Source organism: Scyliorhinus canicula, chromosome 13 (genome assembly GCF_902713615.1).
Source record: "Scyliorhinus canicula chromosome 13, sScyCan1.1, whole genome shotgun sequence".
Classification (NCBI taxonomy): domain Eukaryota; kingdom Metazoa; phylum Chordata; class Chondrichthyes; order Carcharhiniformes; family Scyliorhinidae; genus Scyliorhinus; species Scyliorhinus canicula.
Window position 1 is genome coordinate 100,653,024 of NC_052158.1, and position 18,378 is coordinate 100,671,401.

The following is an 18,378-nucleotide window of genomic DNA, read 5'->3' on the forward strand; positions in this document are numbered from 1 at the left end:
GCACAAAAGCAGTCTTCGGGGTCATTTTGTTTCTGCCTCTGGAAAAATGACTGGTAACTGCCGAGTTCCTTTCCCACAGGGATACAAATAAGCTCAATAATTTGGCAGGTGAAGATTATAGGAGCAAATCTCCTTCCTATTAACCCATAATGAAAAACCTTTCTGTCCATTCTAGTTTTTCATATACAACACCCAAGGGATAATCGCTGAGTTACCACTATAGACGGCTGTTACTTCCCACAATTCCCGACATAGCAATTGGTAATGTTCTTCAGTCTTCTATCCCAGTAAAATACCAATTTTGTACTCTAATACAGACAGTCACATTAACTCTGCAAAAGGGCAAACACTAACACCCGTCTCAAAATTCTGTGGAGGACTTGTCTCTGTCACCATATTTTTTTTAATTTGAGCCCATCACATAATATTTTCATTTTATATTTTTTCATAGTTCTGCTCACCAATAAAGCATAATAATGCATCCTGCTGTTAACTACAGAGGAACACTCAAATAATAAATGTACATATACATATTGGATTCTTTCATTTTATAGGTATGTTTTAGAATTGGATTTGATTTCACAGCAAACATTAAAATAGATATTTGAGGAAGCCAGATACTTTGCTTTTCAAAAGATAGCTTTTCTCAAAGTGTAAGTTCAGTTCAGTTGGTAGTATATCACCTCTAAATCAGAAATCTGATTTGAGTGCATTATCTAGACAAACACATCATTGAGGAAGTGCTGCATTGTTGGAGGTGCTGTCTTTCAGATGAGGTATTTAACTCAGGTTCTCTATGCCTGCTTAGGTAGGAGAAAAATAAATTCCATATCGTTAAAGTAACTTCTCCATTGTCCCAGTCAATATTTCTCTCTTAATTAACACCAATCAAAGCAAATGTACCTTTCACATATGTGTTTGCTGTTTGTGAAAACTTGTGCACAAATTGACAGACCTGTTTGCCTACATAATCATACTGACTGCATTTCAACACTGATGCATTAGTGAGAAAGCACTTTGGAACTTCCTAAGGATGTGATAACATAGAACATAGAACAGTACAGCACAGAACAGGCCCTTCGGCCCTCGATGTTGTGCCGAGCAATGATCACCCTACTCAAACCCACGTATCCACCCTATACCCGTAACCCAACAACCCCCCCTCTTAACCTTACTTTATAGGACACTACGGGCAATTTAGCATGGCCAATCCACCTAACCCGCACATCTTTGGACTGTGGGAAGAAACCGGAGCACCCGGAGGAAACCCACGCACACACGGGGAGGACGTGCAGACTCCGCACAGACAGTGACCCAGCCGGGAACCGAACCTGGGACCCTGGAGCTGTGAAGCATTTATGCTAACCACCATGCTACCGTGATAAGATGGCATATAAATTCAAGTTTCTTGAAATTTCCATTTTTTTTAAATCTAAAAAGCTATTATAGTTAAGTTCAAACTTTTCTTTTTAATTCTGTTCAAATTTGAACAACTTGCAGAAGGCTATACATTTTCTGGATGTTTTAAGATAGTGACTGCACCTTAACAATCCTATAAAGTTTTATTGAGATAATAACTTCCATCCTGTTAAATTCTCCCTGCCATATAAATAATCTTTTAGCAGTTGACCTTCCATCACAACTATTTCACATGCAATGAATGCAGTAGTAAACTGTCCATGTCTATGAAACTAGCACAGAAGTAATCTTCAACTTCTTAATATTCCAAGGCCATTTGCCAAAATAACAGATGTGAATAACACTGGAAAACGTTCAGTTGTTCTGAATGCAAGGTTTTATACGATGATTATGATTTGGATCTCTCTAATTCAAAGTCAAATGGGTAGTAAAGAAAGCCATGTGATTAGTTCCCCATTCTAGAGGAAGAAGAATTGCCAGAGTGAGCCGCACTGCTGGCTTGTGGACCTGAGCACTTAGAAGTGGGTTTCTTGGACTGGTGGACTATGAGAGTGCAGGCCTTGGTGGGGATGATCTCCAATAGTGATGTTAATGACAGTTTGAAAAATAATGGTTTAATGCTGATGGTAGAGTCATGGTCCAGGTGGAGATAGGAAGAGGTGTCACAAAGTTGGTTTATTAAGTCGAAGTTGGTTTACCAAGGTAGAAGATGGTTTACCAACAACCATACTGATATCCTTGTCAGCAAGTTCAATGACAATGTTAGTTTTGGACCTGAGAGAACAATGTGCTACAAGTTCAGAGGGAGATAGGTGAGAATGAGGAAGGTGTTACAAGAGAAACTGATGAGTATTGCAAAGGATAGAGGCAAGGTTTGTCTAAAGAGAGGTGTCAAGTCCTGTAAATATGTTGAATTATTGTAAGCATAGGAAACATGTCGAACAGAGGAAATAAAATGGAGCTACAAAAACATGATGGAAAAAATGGATGGAAAAAATGTGAGTACTGACAACTTACCTGCTGTTGATTTTGATAATGGTGTCCATGGTGTAACTCTCGTGGATGCAACATGCCTTCCGAAACTACTTGAAGGCCTACTCCGAATATCATCAATTACATCATTAACGATGGAGTTATCTGCATATTTGCAGAGGCTGCTTTGCGGTCGCCAGTCCCCATTTTCTGGAGAATTGGGAAATAAAAAGGAATTGCTGTCAGGGCTGAGTTTAATTTTTGTTGGTGGCAGGAAATGGGTGATATGGATCAGCAACCCATTGGGCATCCCATCTGAAGTTGAGGTTATAATGAGTGGCTGATCTGCTACCACATACTTTCTCCCAAGGATGAAATTTAAAGATCAATCATAAAGCATATCGGAACAATTTTTAAAAATATTTGCTCATGGGATGTGGCGTCACTGTCTGGGTCAACATTCATTACTAATCCCTGAGGGCAATTAAGAGTCAAACACATTGCTGTGGATCTGGAGTCACATGTAGGCCAGACCAGATAAGGACGACAGATTTCCTTCCTTCAAGGACATTAGTGAACCAGAATGGATTTTTACAACAATCAACAAATACGACTTTTAATTTCGGATTCTCAATTAATTCGAATTTCATAATTTGCCTTGGTGAGATTTGAACCCGGGCTCCTCGAGAATTATCCTGGTTCTCTGTATTACTAATCCAGCAACAATCCCACTACAGGTTGAAAATCCCTTCCAAAATGCAATGTGTATTGGATTGTGGAATTTTTTCAGATTTCGGAATACATTGTGTATGTGCGGCACACGTTGGGAACTGTGCATGTGTGGAACGTTGGGAATTGCACATGCATAGCGCGTTGGGAACTGTGCACGCACGCGTTCGAAACTGCACGTGTGGTGTGCATTGGGAACTGTGCATGTGAGGAGCGTTAGCACTTTGGGAACTGCGCATATGTGGCATGCGTTGGGAACTGCACATTTGCGGCGGGCGTTGGGAACTGCACATCGCCCAGGAACCTTCTGGGATTTCACACTCGTAACGTCATGTCGGCGTTTGAAACATGTACGGATTCTGGAGTTTTTCGTTTATCGGATAAGGAATGCTCATCACTGTACATCACTACCTCCCCATTAAAATGACATGCAATGCAAATGCACGTTTAAAACAGTTTACCAAAATAAAACCTGTAGAGATCAGAATTTCAAATCTATATAAATCATATGGAACTTGAAATATACTTAGACTTACGGTCCCTTAATACAGAATTGCTTCAACAAATATATAACAATTCTTGAAAAATGACCAGAGTCCAGAGTGATTACTTTAAAAAGCATTTTAACTCTGCCACAACTGTATCTGGTATAAAGAGTCAGCATGTAATGTGTTATTACATAATAAATTACCTTGTGATGTCAGCTACATAATATCTAATAAGCCCACCATTTTATCCTTATTCTGCAACAACTGATTTTTTGACGACATGTTTGCACATTAGTATAACAGGGAAGCAACTGGAACAAGGCAGAAGTCTCTCAAAACGGATCAACACTTGCGTCCTGACCAATATTTATCCTTCAACTAACGTAATTAAAAATGGAGTATCTAGTCATTCTTCACAGTTTTTGTGTGGCCTTGCTGCAAATTGGCTGCTACGTTTGTTTACATAACATTGCAACTGAAATTATCTATTCAGTCCCTCAAGTACTTCCACCAATTAGACCATAGTTGATCTGTACCTCTGCTTCACTTACACATCTTTGATCCATATCCTGATGCCTTTAACAAACAAAAATATTATCAATCTCAGTCTTGCAAACTTCCAGGTTGATCATCCTCAACCTCTCTACTATTCTTTGTCTGAAGAAATTGCTTCTAGATTTTATTCCTAAATACCATTAACTCTAATTTTAAGCCCTCCTGCAATGGATTTTCCACCAGAATAAATAATCGGCGCGATTCAACCCGTTGCGTCCGGTGCAGATCTGGGCATAACATGTAAATAGCAGGAAAGGCCAAATTCGAGATTCCCGTCAGGCGTGAATCAGTTTCCAATTTACCCGGCCAGCTGCCGATGGTGAGTTCCAGATCTCACCCAAATATGGCGAGGGGAATATGCTGAGGGGAAGTGAGTAGGTGAGTAGCCATGTCCATGTTCCAGCATGGAGCTCAAGGGAACCGGAGTTGTTGCCCCAATGCTTAGCTGGGGGGGGGGGGGGATTGCACACCACACACCCCCTCAGGCCTGTTGGTATTGGTTGGGGGAGGCTGAAGCATTCCAGGTCAGGGTCGCTTCTGGGCTGGGGTGGGGGGGGGGGGGGGGGGGGGTGTCGATGTGTGTGTATGGGAGGGGGGGGGGGGTGGGGGGGGGGGAGGTGAGGAGCTTTGTATCTGTAAGGCCTTCAACCCATAACAGGGGCAAGCTGCAGGCTGTCTGACCCACCAAACACTTCCAGGACAGAGCCTTTCTGTGGCTTCAATGCTGAAAGTCAGTCTCACTCCCTTTGACTGTGACCAGCCTCTAGCTGCACAGCTGAAGGCTATAGTGAATGATAAATTAGCCTTGTTAGTTGTGAGAGCACTTCACAGCTGCAGGTCATGTTTGCTGCTTGTTCCTGCTGGTGGCTGCAGATGCCTTTTTTTTTTGCTTTTTTTGCTGTTTCTTTCCTTTTCTGTAGCCGGAAGAAAGGACAATATTTTCTAAGATATCTGGGTCCTAGAACAACAGGCGCAGAGAACTATGAGTCTGGAAGGCAATCCGGATTGAAGCAAGAAGACGCTATGGGACCTGGTGCACAACATTGATCAGAATGGGCCACTTGATGACACAGTTGATGAAATGCTTTTGCAGATTGCTGATGGTTTTGTTGCTGGACTGATGAGTACTGCATGTAACTAGCATGTCACCGTGGATCAAACACGCTGAAGTCAAAGATGTTCAACTGCATTCTGAGCGCTAGTGGAATATGTGGATGCCAGGATTCGGTTGGGTCGGGTGGGAGGGCCTGCACAGGTGCAGTTCCTGGACGAAGAATGGAACTGATATATGGATCAAGTAACACATTGATGGACAGATAATTTCAATGAAAAAGTTCTGCACATGATAACACATTCTCAGGCTTTTCCTCCATTTCTGTTGAGGAACCTGCGAGGGATGATACCGTGTGTTTGTTTTTTTTGTGTGAAAATGAGCTGATATAACTTTGTATCGGGACCAATATAGAATTAGAACATTTCCTTGTTGTATATGTGGAATATTACAAAGTTGATCTTCAAATCTTTGCTACTGTTGACTGTTTAATAATCAAAATATTCTCAACTCTCAGCTGCCTATTCCAGGGTACATGTACAGAGGATGATTAGTGCATAGCACCTTAAGGAAACTTTAAAGCCTGAATACTGTGTCTAAACTTTAGGAGTGTCAGCATAATAGAGGCAGCTCCCAAACCAATAATCAAACACCGAAGAGCTTTAGCACTAGGAATCTTGTGATCAAAGGGTAAGTGTGTGGATCAGAGGAGGGCACTGGAGCATGGCCTTCCTATGTTCCCAGTAGAGGTCTGGGGTCGAGGAGCTTCTGATGTGGCCGGGGTGAGTGTGCAGAGCAAGGTTTGCCTGCACAACTGGTTCGTTGGAAGGCACTCTGGGAGAAGGCAGAACAGTCATGGTAAGGGTGGAAGGGGGTTGCTTGTGGGATTTAAGGGTGCCGGGATGGAAACCCTAATGGATTGTCACACTTTCTCCTTCTCCAATTCCTTCCAGATTAAAAAATGTTTGCTGTTGTGGATCCCGCAGAGGCTGTCCTCGCTTTGCTGGTGGCAGCTGAGGAAGGCAGATGCCGGAGAAGGCGACAGCAGGGACGATGCAGGCTGGAGGTAGCACCTCTTGTGTAAGGGGGCCACTGCACACCCTGAAAACCCGAGCATCCATCAGGCCAAGGAGGAACCCAGAGGGAGTGACCAGTGACGGCCAAAGTGTTCAGGCACCGTTGGTTTTTCGAAGAGATGATGGACATCATGTGCCACAGGAGACTCTGTCTTATCAAAGAGACAATGCGGCACCTGTGCAGGTGTAATGACTTAGACCAGGCCTTTGAGATTGGCCAATTAGAATATGAGTTCCCTGATTAATGGCCTAATCAGGGAACCCCTTTCTCTGTATATAACAGGGTGTGTCAGATCCTCTGCACTCCCAGTGTAGACAGCAAGCGGAATGCAGCTGGTTGTTCGGCTGTTGGTTTTGTAAATGAAAGGCATTCTGGTGCAGGGACCTCTGCCTCTGTGTACTTATTACAGCCACATCCGCGTAGACAAGACACCCCATGGAGGAAGAAGCCACTAAGCTGCAGACTTCATTACAGCCTTGGTTCAAACATGAGCAAAAGAGCTGAGCTCATGATGGGGCTGCTTTAGCTCACTCGGCTAAATCGCTGGCTTTTAAAGCAGACCAAGCAGGCCAGCAGCACAGTTTGATTCCCGTATCAGCCTCCCCGGACAGGCGCCGGAATGTGGCGACTAGGGAATTTTCACAGTACCTTCATTGAAGCCTACTCGTGACAATAAGCGATTTTCATTTTTCATGTGAGGTGTGAACGACTGCCCTTGATTTCAAGGTTGCATTTGACTGAGTGTAACATAGAACATAGAATTCCGACAGTGCAGAAGGCGGCCATTCAGTCCATCAAATCTGCATTAACCCTCTGAAAGAGCACCCTACCTAGCCTCCCACCCCCCCCCCCCCCCACCCCCCCCCCCCCCTCCCACTTCCCTCACCTACCATCCCCGTAAACCCACTTAACCTACACACCCTCAGACACTGAGGGGCAATTTACCATAGCCAATCGACCTAATCTGCACATCTTTGGTCTGTGGGAGGAAACAAGAGCAATCAGAGGAAACCGACGTAGACACGGGTAGAAAGTGCAAATTGCACATAACAGTCATTCAAGGTCGGAATTGAACCTGGGTCCCTGCTGCTGTGAGGCAGCAGTGCTAACCACTGTGCCACCGTGCCACATCAAGGATCCCTAGCAAAACTGGAATCAATAGGAATCGGGGGAAAATTCCACTGGTTGCAGTCAAACCTAGCACAAAGGTTGTGGTTGCTGAAGGTCAGTCTCAACTCAAGGACACCCCTGCATGACTTCCTCAGGGGAGTGTCCTTGGCCCAACCATCTTCAACTGCTTCATCAATTACCTTCCTGCCATCACAAGATCAGAAGTGGGACATTCGCTGATGATTGCACAATGTTCCGACAACATTCATGACTCCTCAGGTACTGAAACATTCAATGTTCAATTGCAACAAGAACTGGAAAAAAATCCATGCTTCAGTTGACAAGTGGCAAATAACATTTGTGCCACACAAGTGCCAGGCAATGATCATCTCCAACAAGAGAGAATCTAATCATTGCCCTTGACATTCAATAGCATTACCATCACTGTCTGCCCCACTATCAACATATTGGGGTTACCATGGATGAGAAAGTGAACTTGACTAGCCACATAAACCCTGTGGCTATAAGAGCAGGTCAGAGGCTAGGAATCCTGCGGAGAGTAACTCCCCTCTTGACTCCCAAAAGATTGTCCACCATCTGCAAGGCAGGAGTGTGGTGGAATAGTCTCTCCTGTCTGGATGAGTGCAACTCCAACAACACTCAAGAAGCTTGACCCCCCTCCATGACAAAGCAGCCCATTTGATTGGCACCCCTTCGACAGACATTCACTCCCTCCACCACTAATGTACAGTGGCAGTAGTGTGCACCATCTCCAAGATGTGCTGCAGGAACTGCAGGATCCTTCAACGGCACTTTCTAAACTCAAAGCCACTACCGTGTAGAAGAACAAGCGCAGCAGATACATGGGAACCCCACCAAATGGAAGAAGGTGCCCCCCAATCTACTTGCCATCCTGACTTTATTATGGGCTAAGGTTTAGAGAACCCCAAAGTGTATCATGGAGTTCGCCTGACCCGCAACTTTTAATAGATTGTGGTATGGGGAGCACATGGCCCACTCTACAAGTGTGGTACAGCGGAAAGGGAAAAGTATTTTTTAAAGCAAAACAATGTTTATTCTATGAACTCACGTTAACCTTCTTAAAACAAACAATGAACATCTTAGCAACCATTCATTCAAATACAACCCCCAAAGAATACAACACTAAGTAATCCTTAAGCTGTCCTTTTAATAGCAATAAGACTTAAAAAATAACTTTTAACAGAAGCACATCAGGTTAAAGTCACTACTGAGGGCAGTTATTAGTTTTAAATCACCAAAGGATCGATTTACATTCTTTAGATTACAGAGAGAGACTAACACCCCTTCTGACTGTGACTGCAGCTATCCAGCTCTGAAAAAACAAAACTAAAACACACCCTGCAGCAAACGGCCTAAAACGAAAGTAAAAAGCTGACCGAAAGCCAAGCTCCAACCACACTCTGACATCACTGATAAACACCCATTTCTTAAAGGTACATTTCTTAAACACCCATCTCTTATAGGTACTCCCACATGACACTTGGAAATATATCACCATTCCTTCATTGCCACTGGAACAAAATCCTGGAGCTCCCTCCTTAACAGCACTGTAAGTGTACGACACCATTTGAACTGCAACAGTTCAAGAAGGCAGCTCACCACCACCTTCGCAAGGCATTTAGGGATAGACAATGAATGCTGGCCTAGCCAGCGAAGCCCACATCCCTTGAATTAATAAAAAAAACATAAATAGATCTTGCTTGACTTGGAAATAAATGAAAAATAAATGAACAACAGATATTGAAGTCAAATATTGTACACATTAAGTCTACAGAATAAGCATGTTGTCAATTGCCATTTACACTCACATCCACTCAAATCAGTACAATATTACCAGATAACATCGTGCTCATCATTATTAATGGATGATACTCATGATTCAATTACATTGAATTACAGTTGTGGGAGTTCAACTCAGATTGATATTTGTTTTTCCCTGTAAAAGATTTAAATTGATGGAAGAGGAGAGGGCAAAGAAATGAGGTCGATAAGGGATGGGATTTTAAGAGCTCATATTCCATCAATAGGAAATATAAATCAGTATACGGCCATTAAACTTCTTGGGTGAGATTCTCCCATTCGACGGCTGAGTGTCCACACCTTTGGAAATGCTGTCGCGTTTCACAATGATGTGAACGGGCCGCTGGGAGTACCCATTCTGGCCCTTACAGGGGGTCATCACTGGGCTGGAGCGGTTCACGCTACTCCAGCCTCCCATCTTGGCGCAAACTATGCGCTGCGGGATCCGCGCATGCGCTGCGGCGTAGGCGCCAACCCGCGCATGTGCAGTGGCGTCCCTCAACGTGCCGGCCCCGGCGCAACGTGGCACGGGAGTTCAGGGGCCGGCGCGGAAGAAAATAGGCCCGGGGAGCGAGAGGCCAGCCCGCCGACTGGTGGGCCCTGATCGCAGGCCTGGCCCCATTGGAGGCCCTTCCCGGGGTCGGAGCCCCCCCCCCACAATCCCACAGGCCGTCCCCCGACCCTGCGCGCCAAGTTCCTGCTGGCTGCAACCAGGTGTGGATGGCGCTGGTGGGACTCTGCCTTTTTAGAGAGGCCGCTCAGCCCATTCGGGCCAGAGAATCGGTGGACTGGCCACATACAGCGGCCTACGCCACGCCAAACGCGCCAGCGTCGGGGAGGCATGGCCTGGTTGCGGGGATTCTCCAGCCCAGCCCCGGGCTGGGAGAATCACGCCCCCAGTCTTTTTGAGAATACAATCTGGAAAAGTAACAAGTTAGGGAACTGAGATCCAATTCCTTCACTGAACAGTTCAGCAGTAATAACAGGCGCGGAGGCAGATGTTATAGCCTTCGCCTCGTTGATCGCCCAAAGGCGATTAGGGTGGAGATCAACCTCTCCACCCTGTGCCCTGCCGTGGCGGGGGGACCTGCTGGAATTCCTGACGCTTGAAAAGATCAAATTTGAACTGAGGGGAAGGATGGAGGGGTTCTACAATTCATGGGCGTTATAAGACCATAAGATATAGGAGCAGAATTAGGCCAATTGGCCCATCAAGTTTACTCCGCCATTCAACCATAGCTGATATTTTCCCATCACCATTTTCCTGCCTTCTCCCCATAACCCCTTATCCCATTATTAATCATGAACCTATCTATCTCTGTCTTAAAGATGCTCAGTGAATTGGCCTCCACAGCTTTCTGCGGCAAAGAGTTTCAAAGATTCACCACCCTCTGAAGAAATTCCTCCTCATCTCTGTTTTAAAGGATCATCCCTTTAGTCTGAGGTGGTGTCCTCTGGTTCTAGTTTTATCGACAAGTGAAAACATCCTCTCCACTCTATCCAGGCCTCGCAGTGTCTTGTAAGTTACAATAAGATCCCCTCATCCTTCTAAACTCCAACGAGTCCAGACCCAGAGTCCTCAAACGTTCCTCATACGACAAGCTCTTCATTCCAGGGATCATTCTTGTGAACCTCCTCTGGACCCTTTCCATGGCCAGCACATCCTTCCTCAGATACGGGGCCCAAAACTGCTCACAATACTCCAAATGGGGTCTGACCAGAGCCTTATGCAGCCTCAGAAGTACATCCCTGGTCTTGTATTCTAGCCCTCTTGACATGAATGCTAACATTGCATTTGCCTTCTTAACTGCCGACTGAACCTGCACATTAACCTTAAGAGAATCGTGAACAAGGACTCCCAAGTCCCTTTGTGCTTCTGATTTCCGAAGCATTTCCCTATTGAGAAAATAGTCTATGCCAAAATTCTTCCTTCCAAAGTGCATAACCTCACACTTTTCCACATTGTATTTCATTTGCCACTTCAATACCCACTCTCCTAGCTTGTCCAAGTCCTTCTGCAGCCCCCTTGCTTCCTCAATACTACCTGTCCCTCTACAGATCTTTGTATCATCTGCAAACTCAGTAACTTCTTCCAGATCATTAATGTACATTGTGAAAAGTTGTGGTCCCAGCACAGACCCCTGAGACACTACTAGTCACCGGCTCCCATCCTGAAAAAGACCCTTTTATCCCCACTCTCTGCCTTCTGCCAGTCAGCCAATCCTCTATCTATGCCAGGATCTTAGCCTTAACACCATGGGCTTTTAACTTATTTAACAATCTCTTCTGCGGCACCTTGTCAAAGGCCGTCTGGAAATCTAAATAAATCACGTCCACTGGTTCTCCTTTGTCTAACTTCCTTGTTACCGCCTCAAAGAACTCTAACAGATTTGTCAGACACGACCTCCCTTTGACAAAGCCATGCTGACTCAGTCCTATTTTACCATGCACTTCCAAGTACTTCACGATCTCATCCTTAATAACAGACTTTAAAATCTTACCAAAGACCGAAGTCAGGCGAACCGGCCTATAATTTCCCATCTACTGCCTCCCTCCCTTCTTCAACAGTGGTGTTACATTAGCCACCTTCCTGTGCTCTGGGACCCTTCCTGCCTCCAGTGATTCCAGAAAGATCATCATTAATGCCTCCACAATTTCCTCAGCTATCTCTTTTAGGACCCTGGGGTGCAGTCCATCCGGTCCAGGTGACTTACCCACCTTCAGACCTTTCAGTTTCCCCAGAACCTTCTCCTTTGTAATGGTCATTGCACTTAGCTCTGCCCCCTGCTTCTCCTGGAGCTCTGCCATCCCACTGGTGTCTTCCACCGTGAAGACTGATGCAAAGTAACTATTCAGTTCGTCTGCCATTTCTTGGTTTCCTATTATTACTTTTCCAGCCACATTTTCCAGTGGCCCAATGTCTATTTTTGCCTCTCTCTTACCTTTTATATATTGAAAAAATCTCTTCCTATCTTCCTTTAAATTACTGGCTAGCTTGCACTCATACTTCATCTTCTCTGCCCTTATTGCTTTTTTAGTTTCTTGGGATCAACTACCAACCTGATTTTCCCAGTCCACCTGCATATTGAAATACCCCATGATTGTTGTAATATTGGGCGAAATTCTCCGACCCCCCTGCAGGGTCGGGGATCACCCGGGGCCTTCGTAAATCCCGCCCCCGCCGTGGTCAGAATTCTCCGCCACCCGGGAATCGGCGGGGGAGGGAATCGTGCTCCGCCGGTCGGCGGGCCCCCCGCGGCGATTCTCCGGCCCGCGATGGCCCGAAGTCCCGCCGCTGACCGGCCTCACCCGCCTCGTGGTTTAAACCACCTCTGTGCCGGCGTGAGCAGGCGGTGCGAGCTAGCCCCAGGATCCTGTGGGGGGCACCAGGCGATTGGACCCCGGCGGGTGCCCCCACGGTGGCCTGGCCCGCGATTGGGGCCCACCGATCGGCGGGCGGGCCTTGTGCTGTGGGGGCACTCTTTTTCTTCTGCTGCCGCCACGGCCTCTACCACGGCGGAGGAGGAAGAGACCCCCTCCACCGCGCATGTGCCGGTGGTGATGTCAGCAGCTGCTGACGCTGCGGCGCATGTGCGAACTCACGCTGACCGGTGAAGGCCTTTCGGCCAGCCCCAACGCTGGTTGGCATGGTGCCAAAGGCCATTGGCGCCAGTCGGCGGAGCGGGAGCCAATCCGGCGCGGGCCTAGCCCCTAAAGGTGCGGAGAATTCCGCACCTTTGGGGAGGCCCAACGCCGGAGTGGTTGGCGCCACTCCGCTACGCCGGGACCACCCGCCCCGCCGGGTAGGGGAGAATATCGCCCATTGTCTTTTTTACGTACCTTTTCTATCTCCTGATTTATTTTCTGCCCCACATCCTGACTACTGCTAGGGGGCCTGTACATAACTCCCATCAGGGTCTATTTACCTTTGCGATTTCTCAACTCTACCCACAGAGATTCTATGCCTCCTGACCTTCTCTCGCTCTTTTCTATCGATTTAACTTCATTCCTTACTAACAATGCAACCCCCCCCCCCCCCCTCCCTTTGCCCATCTGCCTGTTCTTTCCACAGGACATATATCCATGGATATTTAAATCCCAGCCCTGATCCCCTTGCAACCACGTCTCTGTGATGCCCACATCGTATTGGCCAATTTCAATGTGCGCAACCAGCTTATTTGCCTTTTTCCGTATACTGCGCGTATTTAGGTACAACACCCTCAATCCTGCATTGGCCACATCCCTTTTTACACTCTCCTCAGCCACTGTACCCTGTACTGTGGCCCTTTTTGATTTTTGACTATGGCTTCTCTGCCTTACACTTTCCTCCTTACGGCTTTTTGTTTCTGGCCCTGTTTTACTTCCCTCTGACTTTCTGCATTGGTTCATTGTGCACTTTCGAGAATTGAATCCATCGAACATTAGGGGGGTTGGAGGCTGGGAGGGTTGGGGGGAGGGGGGTCTGTGTGTGTAATGGTAACTATGGGTGATTCCTGATTTCTCTTTGTTATTTGTTTATGTTAACTTGCAGGCTAATATTTCGGGGATTGGTGGGACGATGGGATCGTTGTTATTGATATGGGGATTGACATTACATTCATTATTTTATTATTTAAAAAAAATTTTTATTGGAATTTTTTACAGAAAATATAAAATATAACAACAAACAATGAAATGCAACAAAATAACCCATAACAACTGTAACACCCCCCAGACCGCCTCAATGTATGTATCATATCCCCCCCACCCCCCCAACCCCAACAAAAGAACTTAAAAATAAATTTAAATTAAATAAACAAACATAGTCATCGTCTCCCCCCCCCCCATTCCCTCCCCCTCCCTCCCCCCCCCCCCCCCCATTCCCTCCCCCTTCCCCCCCAGGTTGCTGCTGCTACTGTCCCAGCACCCTATCGTTGAGCCAGAAAGTCGAGAAAAGGTTGCCACCGCCTAAAGAACCCTTGTACCGATCCTCTCAGGGCAAATTTGACCTTCTCCAGCTTAATAAAACCCGCCATGTCATTGATCCAGGTCTCCACGCTTGGGAGCCTCGCATCCTTCCATTGTAGCAAAATCCTTCACCGGGCTACTAGGGACGCAAAGGCCAGAACACCGGCCTCTTTCGCCTCCTGCACTCCCGGCTCCACCCCAACCCCAAAAATCACGAGTCCCCAGCCTGGCTTGACCCTGGATCCTACCACCCTCGACACCGTCCTCGCCACCCCCTTCCAGAACTCCTCCAGTGCCGGGCATGCCCAGAACATATGGGCATGGTTCGCTGGACTCCCCAAGCACCTGACACACCTGTCTTCACCCCCAAAGAACCTACTCATCCTCGTCCCAGTTATGTGGGCCCAGTGCAGCACCTTGAATTGGATGAGGCTAAGCCGCGCACACGAGGAGGAAGAATTAACCCTCTCCAGGGCATCAGCCCATGTCCCGTCTTCGATCTGTTCCCCCAGTTCCCCCTCCCACTTAGTTTTCAGCTCCTCTACTGACGACTCCTCCACCTCCTGCATAACCTTGTAGATATCAGATATCTTCCCCTCTCCGATCCAGACCCCCGAAAGCACCCTGTCACTCATCCCCCTCGCGGGAAGCAAAGGGAATCCCTCCACCTGCCGTCTAGCAAATACCTTTACCTGCAGATACCTGAACATGTTTCCCGGGGGGAGCCCAAATTTCTCCTCCAACTCCCCCAGGCTCGCAAACCTCCCATCAATAATCAGGTCCCTCAGCTGTCTGATGCCCGCTCTGTACCAACCCTGAAATCCCCCATCAATGTTCCCCGGGACGAACCTATGGTTCCCCCTTAACGGAGCCTCCATCGAGCCCCCAACTTCTCCCCTATAGAACATAGAACAGTACAGCACAGAACAGGCCCTTCGGCCCTCGATGTTGTGCCGAGCAATGATCACCCTACTCAAACCCACGTATCCACCCTATACCCGTAACCCAACAACCCCCCCTTAACCTTACTTTTTAGGACACTACGGGCAATTTAGCATGGCCAATCCACCTAACCCGCACATCTTTGGACTGTGGGAGGAAACCGGAGCACCCGGAGGAAACCCACGCACACACCGGGAGGACGTGCAGACTCCGCACAGACAGTGACCCAGCCGGGAATCGAACCTGGGACCCTGGAGCTGTGAAGCATTTATGCTAACCACCATGCTACCGTGCTGCCCTATGTCGCCTCCACTGCCCCCAAATCTTGAGGGAAGCCGCCACCACCGGACTCGTGGTATACCTCGTAGGAGGGAGCAGCCACGGCGCCGTTACCAGGGCCCCCAGGCTTGTATCTCCACAGGATGCCCTCTCCACCTGTTTCCATGCTGCCCCCTCCCCCTCCGTCACCCACTTGCGCACCATCGACACATTGGCTGCCCAGTAGTACCCCGAGAGATTGGGTAATGCCAGCCCCTCCCATCTCTACCCCGCTCCAAGAAGACCCTCTTCACCCTCAGGGTCCCATGCGCCCAAACAAAGCTCATGATGCTGCTAGTCACCTTTCTAAAAAAGGCCCTTGGGATAAAGATGGGCAAACACTGGAAGAGGAACAAGAACCTCGGGAGAACCGTCATTTTGACGAACTGTACCCGCCAGCGATAGCGGCACCATGTCCCACCTTTTAAATTCCACCTCCATCTGCTCCACCAGCCTGGTAAAATTAAGCTTATGGAGAGTCCCCCAACTCCTGGCCACCTGCACCCCCAGATATCTGAAACTCTTCACTGCCCTCTTAAACGGGAGCCTCCCAATTCCCTCCTCCTGATCTCCCGGGTGTACTACAAATACCTCGCTCTTGCCTAAATTTAACTTATAGCCCGAGAAGCCCCAAATTCCGCTAACAGCTCCATCACCCCCGGCATTCCCCCTTCTGGGTCCGCCACATACAACAGCAGGTTGTCCGCATACAGCGATACCCGATGTTCCTCCCCACCCCGCACCAAACCCCTCCATCTCCCTGACTCCCTCAACGCCGTAGCCAGAGGTTCAATCGCCAGTGCAAAGAGCAAGGGGGTCAGTGGGCACCCCTGCCTGGTCCCACAGTAGAGCCTAAAGTACTCCGATCTCCTTCCATTTGTAACTACACTCGCCATCGGAGCCGCGTAGAGCAGCCTCACCCATTTGATGAATCCCTCCCCAAATCCAAACCGCTCCAGCACCTCCCACAGGTACCCCCACTCAACTCTATCAAACGCTTTCTCTGCGTCCAGCGCCACCACTATCTCCGCCTCCCCCTCCACTGCCGGCATCATGATAACGTTTAGCAGTCTCCGCACATTCGTGTTGAGCTGCCGTCCCTTGACAAATCCTGTCTGATCTTCGTGTATCACCCCTGGTACACAATCCTCTATCCTGGTGGCCAGGATCTTCGCCAGCAACTTGGCGTCAACATTGAGGAGTGAGATAGGCCTGTATGATCCACACTGCAAGGGGTCCTTATCCCGCTTTAGGATCAGAGAGATCAGTGCCCGCGACATCGTCGGGGGCAAAGCCCCCCCCCCTCCCATGCCTCATTGAAGGCTCGCACCAACAGGGGGCCCACCAGATCCGCATACTTTTTATAAAATTCCACCGGGAACCCGTCCGGCCCCGGGGCCTTACCTGACTGCATTTGTCCAATCCCCCTGACTAGCTCCTCCAACTCTATCGGCGCCCCCAGCCCCTCAACCAGCTCCTCTTGAACCCTTGGGAAACATAGCCTGTTCATGAAGCTCTCCATCCCCCCTCTCACCATCGGAGGTTCCGACCGATACAGTTCCTCGAAGAAGTCCCCAAAGACCCCATTTACTTCTGTCCCCTTCTGCACTACATTCCCACCCCCATCCGTCACTCCACCAATTTCCCTAGCAGCATCTCGCCTACAGTGCTGATGCGCCAACATCCTGCTCGCCTTCTCCCCATACTCATATACCGCGCCCTGCGCCCTCCTCACTGTGTCTCCGCCTTTCTGGTGGTCAACAAGTCACATTTGGCCTGCAAACTACGCCGTTCCCCCAACAACCCCTCCTCCGGTGCCTCCGCGTATCTCCTGTCCACATCCAGGAGCTCCCCCACCAGTCTCTCCCTCTCCCTCCTCTCCCTCCTTTCCCTATGCGCCCGGATGTAGATCAGCTCCCCCCGGATCACTGCTTTCAGAGCCTCCCAGACCATCCCCACACGGACCTCCCCCGTGTCATTGGTATCAAGATACCCCTCAATACTTCTCCGGACCCTCCTACATACCTCCTCATCAGCCAGCATCCCCACATCCAGGCGCCAGAGCGGGCGCTGGTCCCGCGCCTTCCCCATCTCCAGATCAACCCAGTGCGGAGCATGGTCTGAAATCGCTATGGCCGAATACTCGGCATCCTGCACCCTCGGGATCAATCCCGTGCTCAGGACGAAAAAATCTATTCATGAATAAACCCTATGGACATGGGAGAGAAAGGAATACTCCCGCGCTCTCGGTCTCCCAAACCTCCAGGGGTCCACCCCTCCCATCTGGTCCATGAATCCCCTCAGTACTTTGGCCGCCACCAGTCTCCTACCTGTCCTTGAACTGGCCCAGTCCAGTGGGGGATCCAGCGCTGTGTTAAAGTCTCCCCCCATGATCAGGCCCCCTGCCTCCAGGTCCGGAATGCGGCCCAACAAGCGCCTCATGAAGCCAGCATCATCCCAATTCGGGGCATATACATTAACCAGCACCACCTTCTCTCCCTGCAGCCTACCCTTCACCATAATATATCTGCCCTCCTTATCCGACACCACCTCAGCCGCCTCGAACGCCACCCTCTTCCCCACCAGAATCGCCACCCCCCGGTTCTTCGCGTCCAATCCTGAGTGGAAAACCTGCTCCACCCACCCCTTCCTCAGACGAACCTGGTCCGCCACCTTCAAGTGGGTCTCCTGGAGCATAGCCACGTCCGCCTTCAGCCCCTTCAAGTGAGAAAATACCCGAGCCCTCTTAACCGGCCCATTCAGCCCGCCCCCCTCCCCCGCCGACTAGCCATAGCTCATGGACTGCTCGCCCCAGGCCAGCACACCCCGCCAAACCCGTTCCCCATGACGATACCTCCTCCCCTCTACCCCCCCGGCCCACACTAGCTCTCTCCTGGCCCTTCCAGCAGCAACCCGGTACTCTCTCCC

General features: G+C 48.7%; 1 protein-coding gene across 13 annotated transcripts in view; it reads right to left on the reverse strand.

The window, feature by feature from the left end:
- zbbx (zinc finger, B-box domain containing) overlaps positions 1-18,378 on the reverse strand; it is a 165,097-nt gene that overhangs the window by 15,224 nt on the left and 131,495 nt on the right. For 11 of the 13 annotated variants that reach the window (XM_038816049.1, XM_038816052.1, XM_038816048.1 and 8 more), the window contains one exon: positions 2,437-2,601. The exons of the other annotated variants lie outside the window; for them this stretch is intronic. In XM_038816049.1, coding sequence (XP_038671977.1) covers positions 2,437-2,601 — 165 coding nt within the window. The remainder of the gene's footprint in view (positions 1-2,436; positions 2,602-18,378) is intronic. 13 annotated transcript variants of the gene reach the window in all.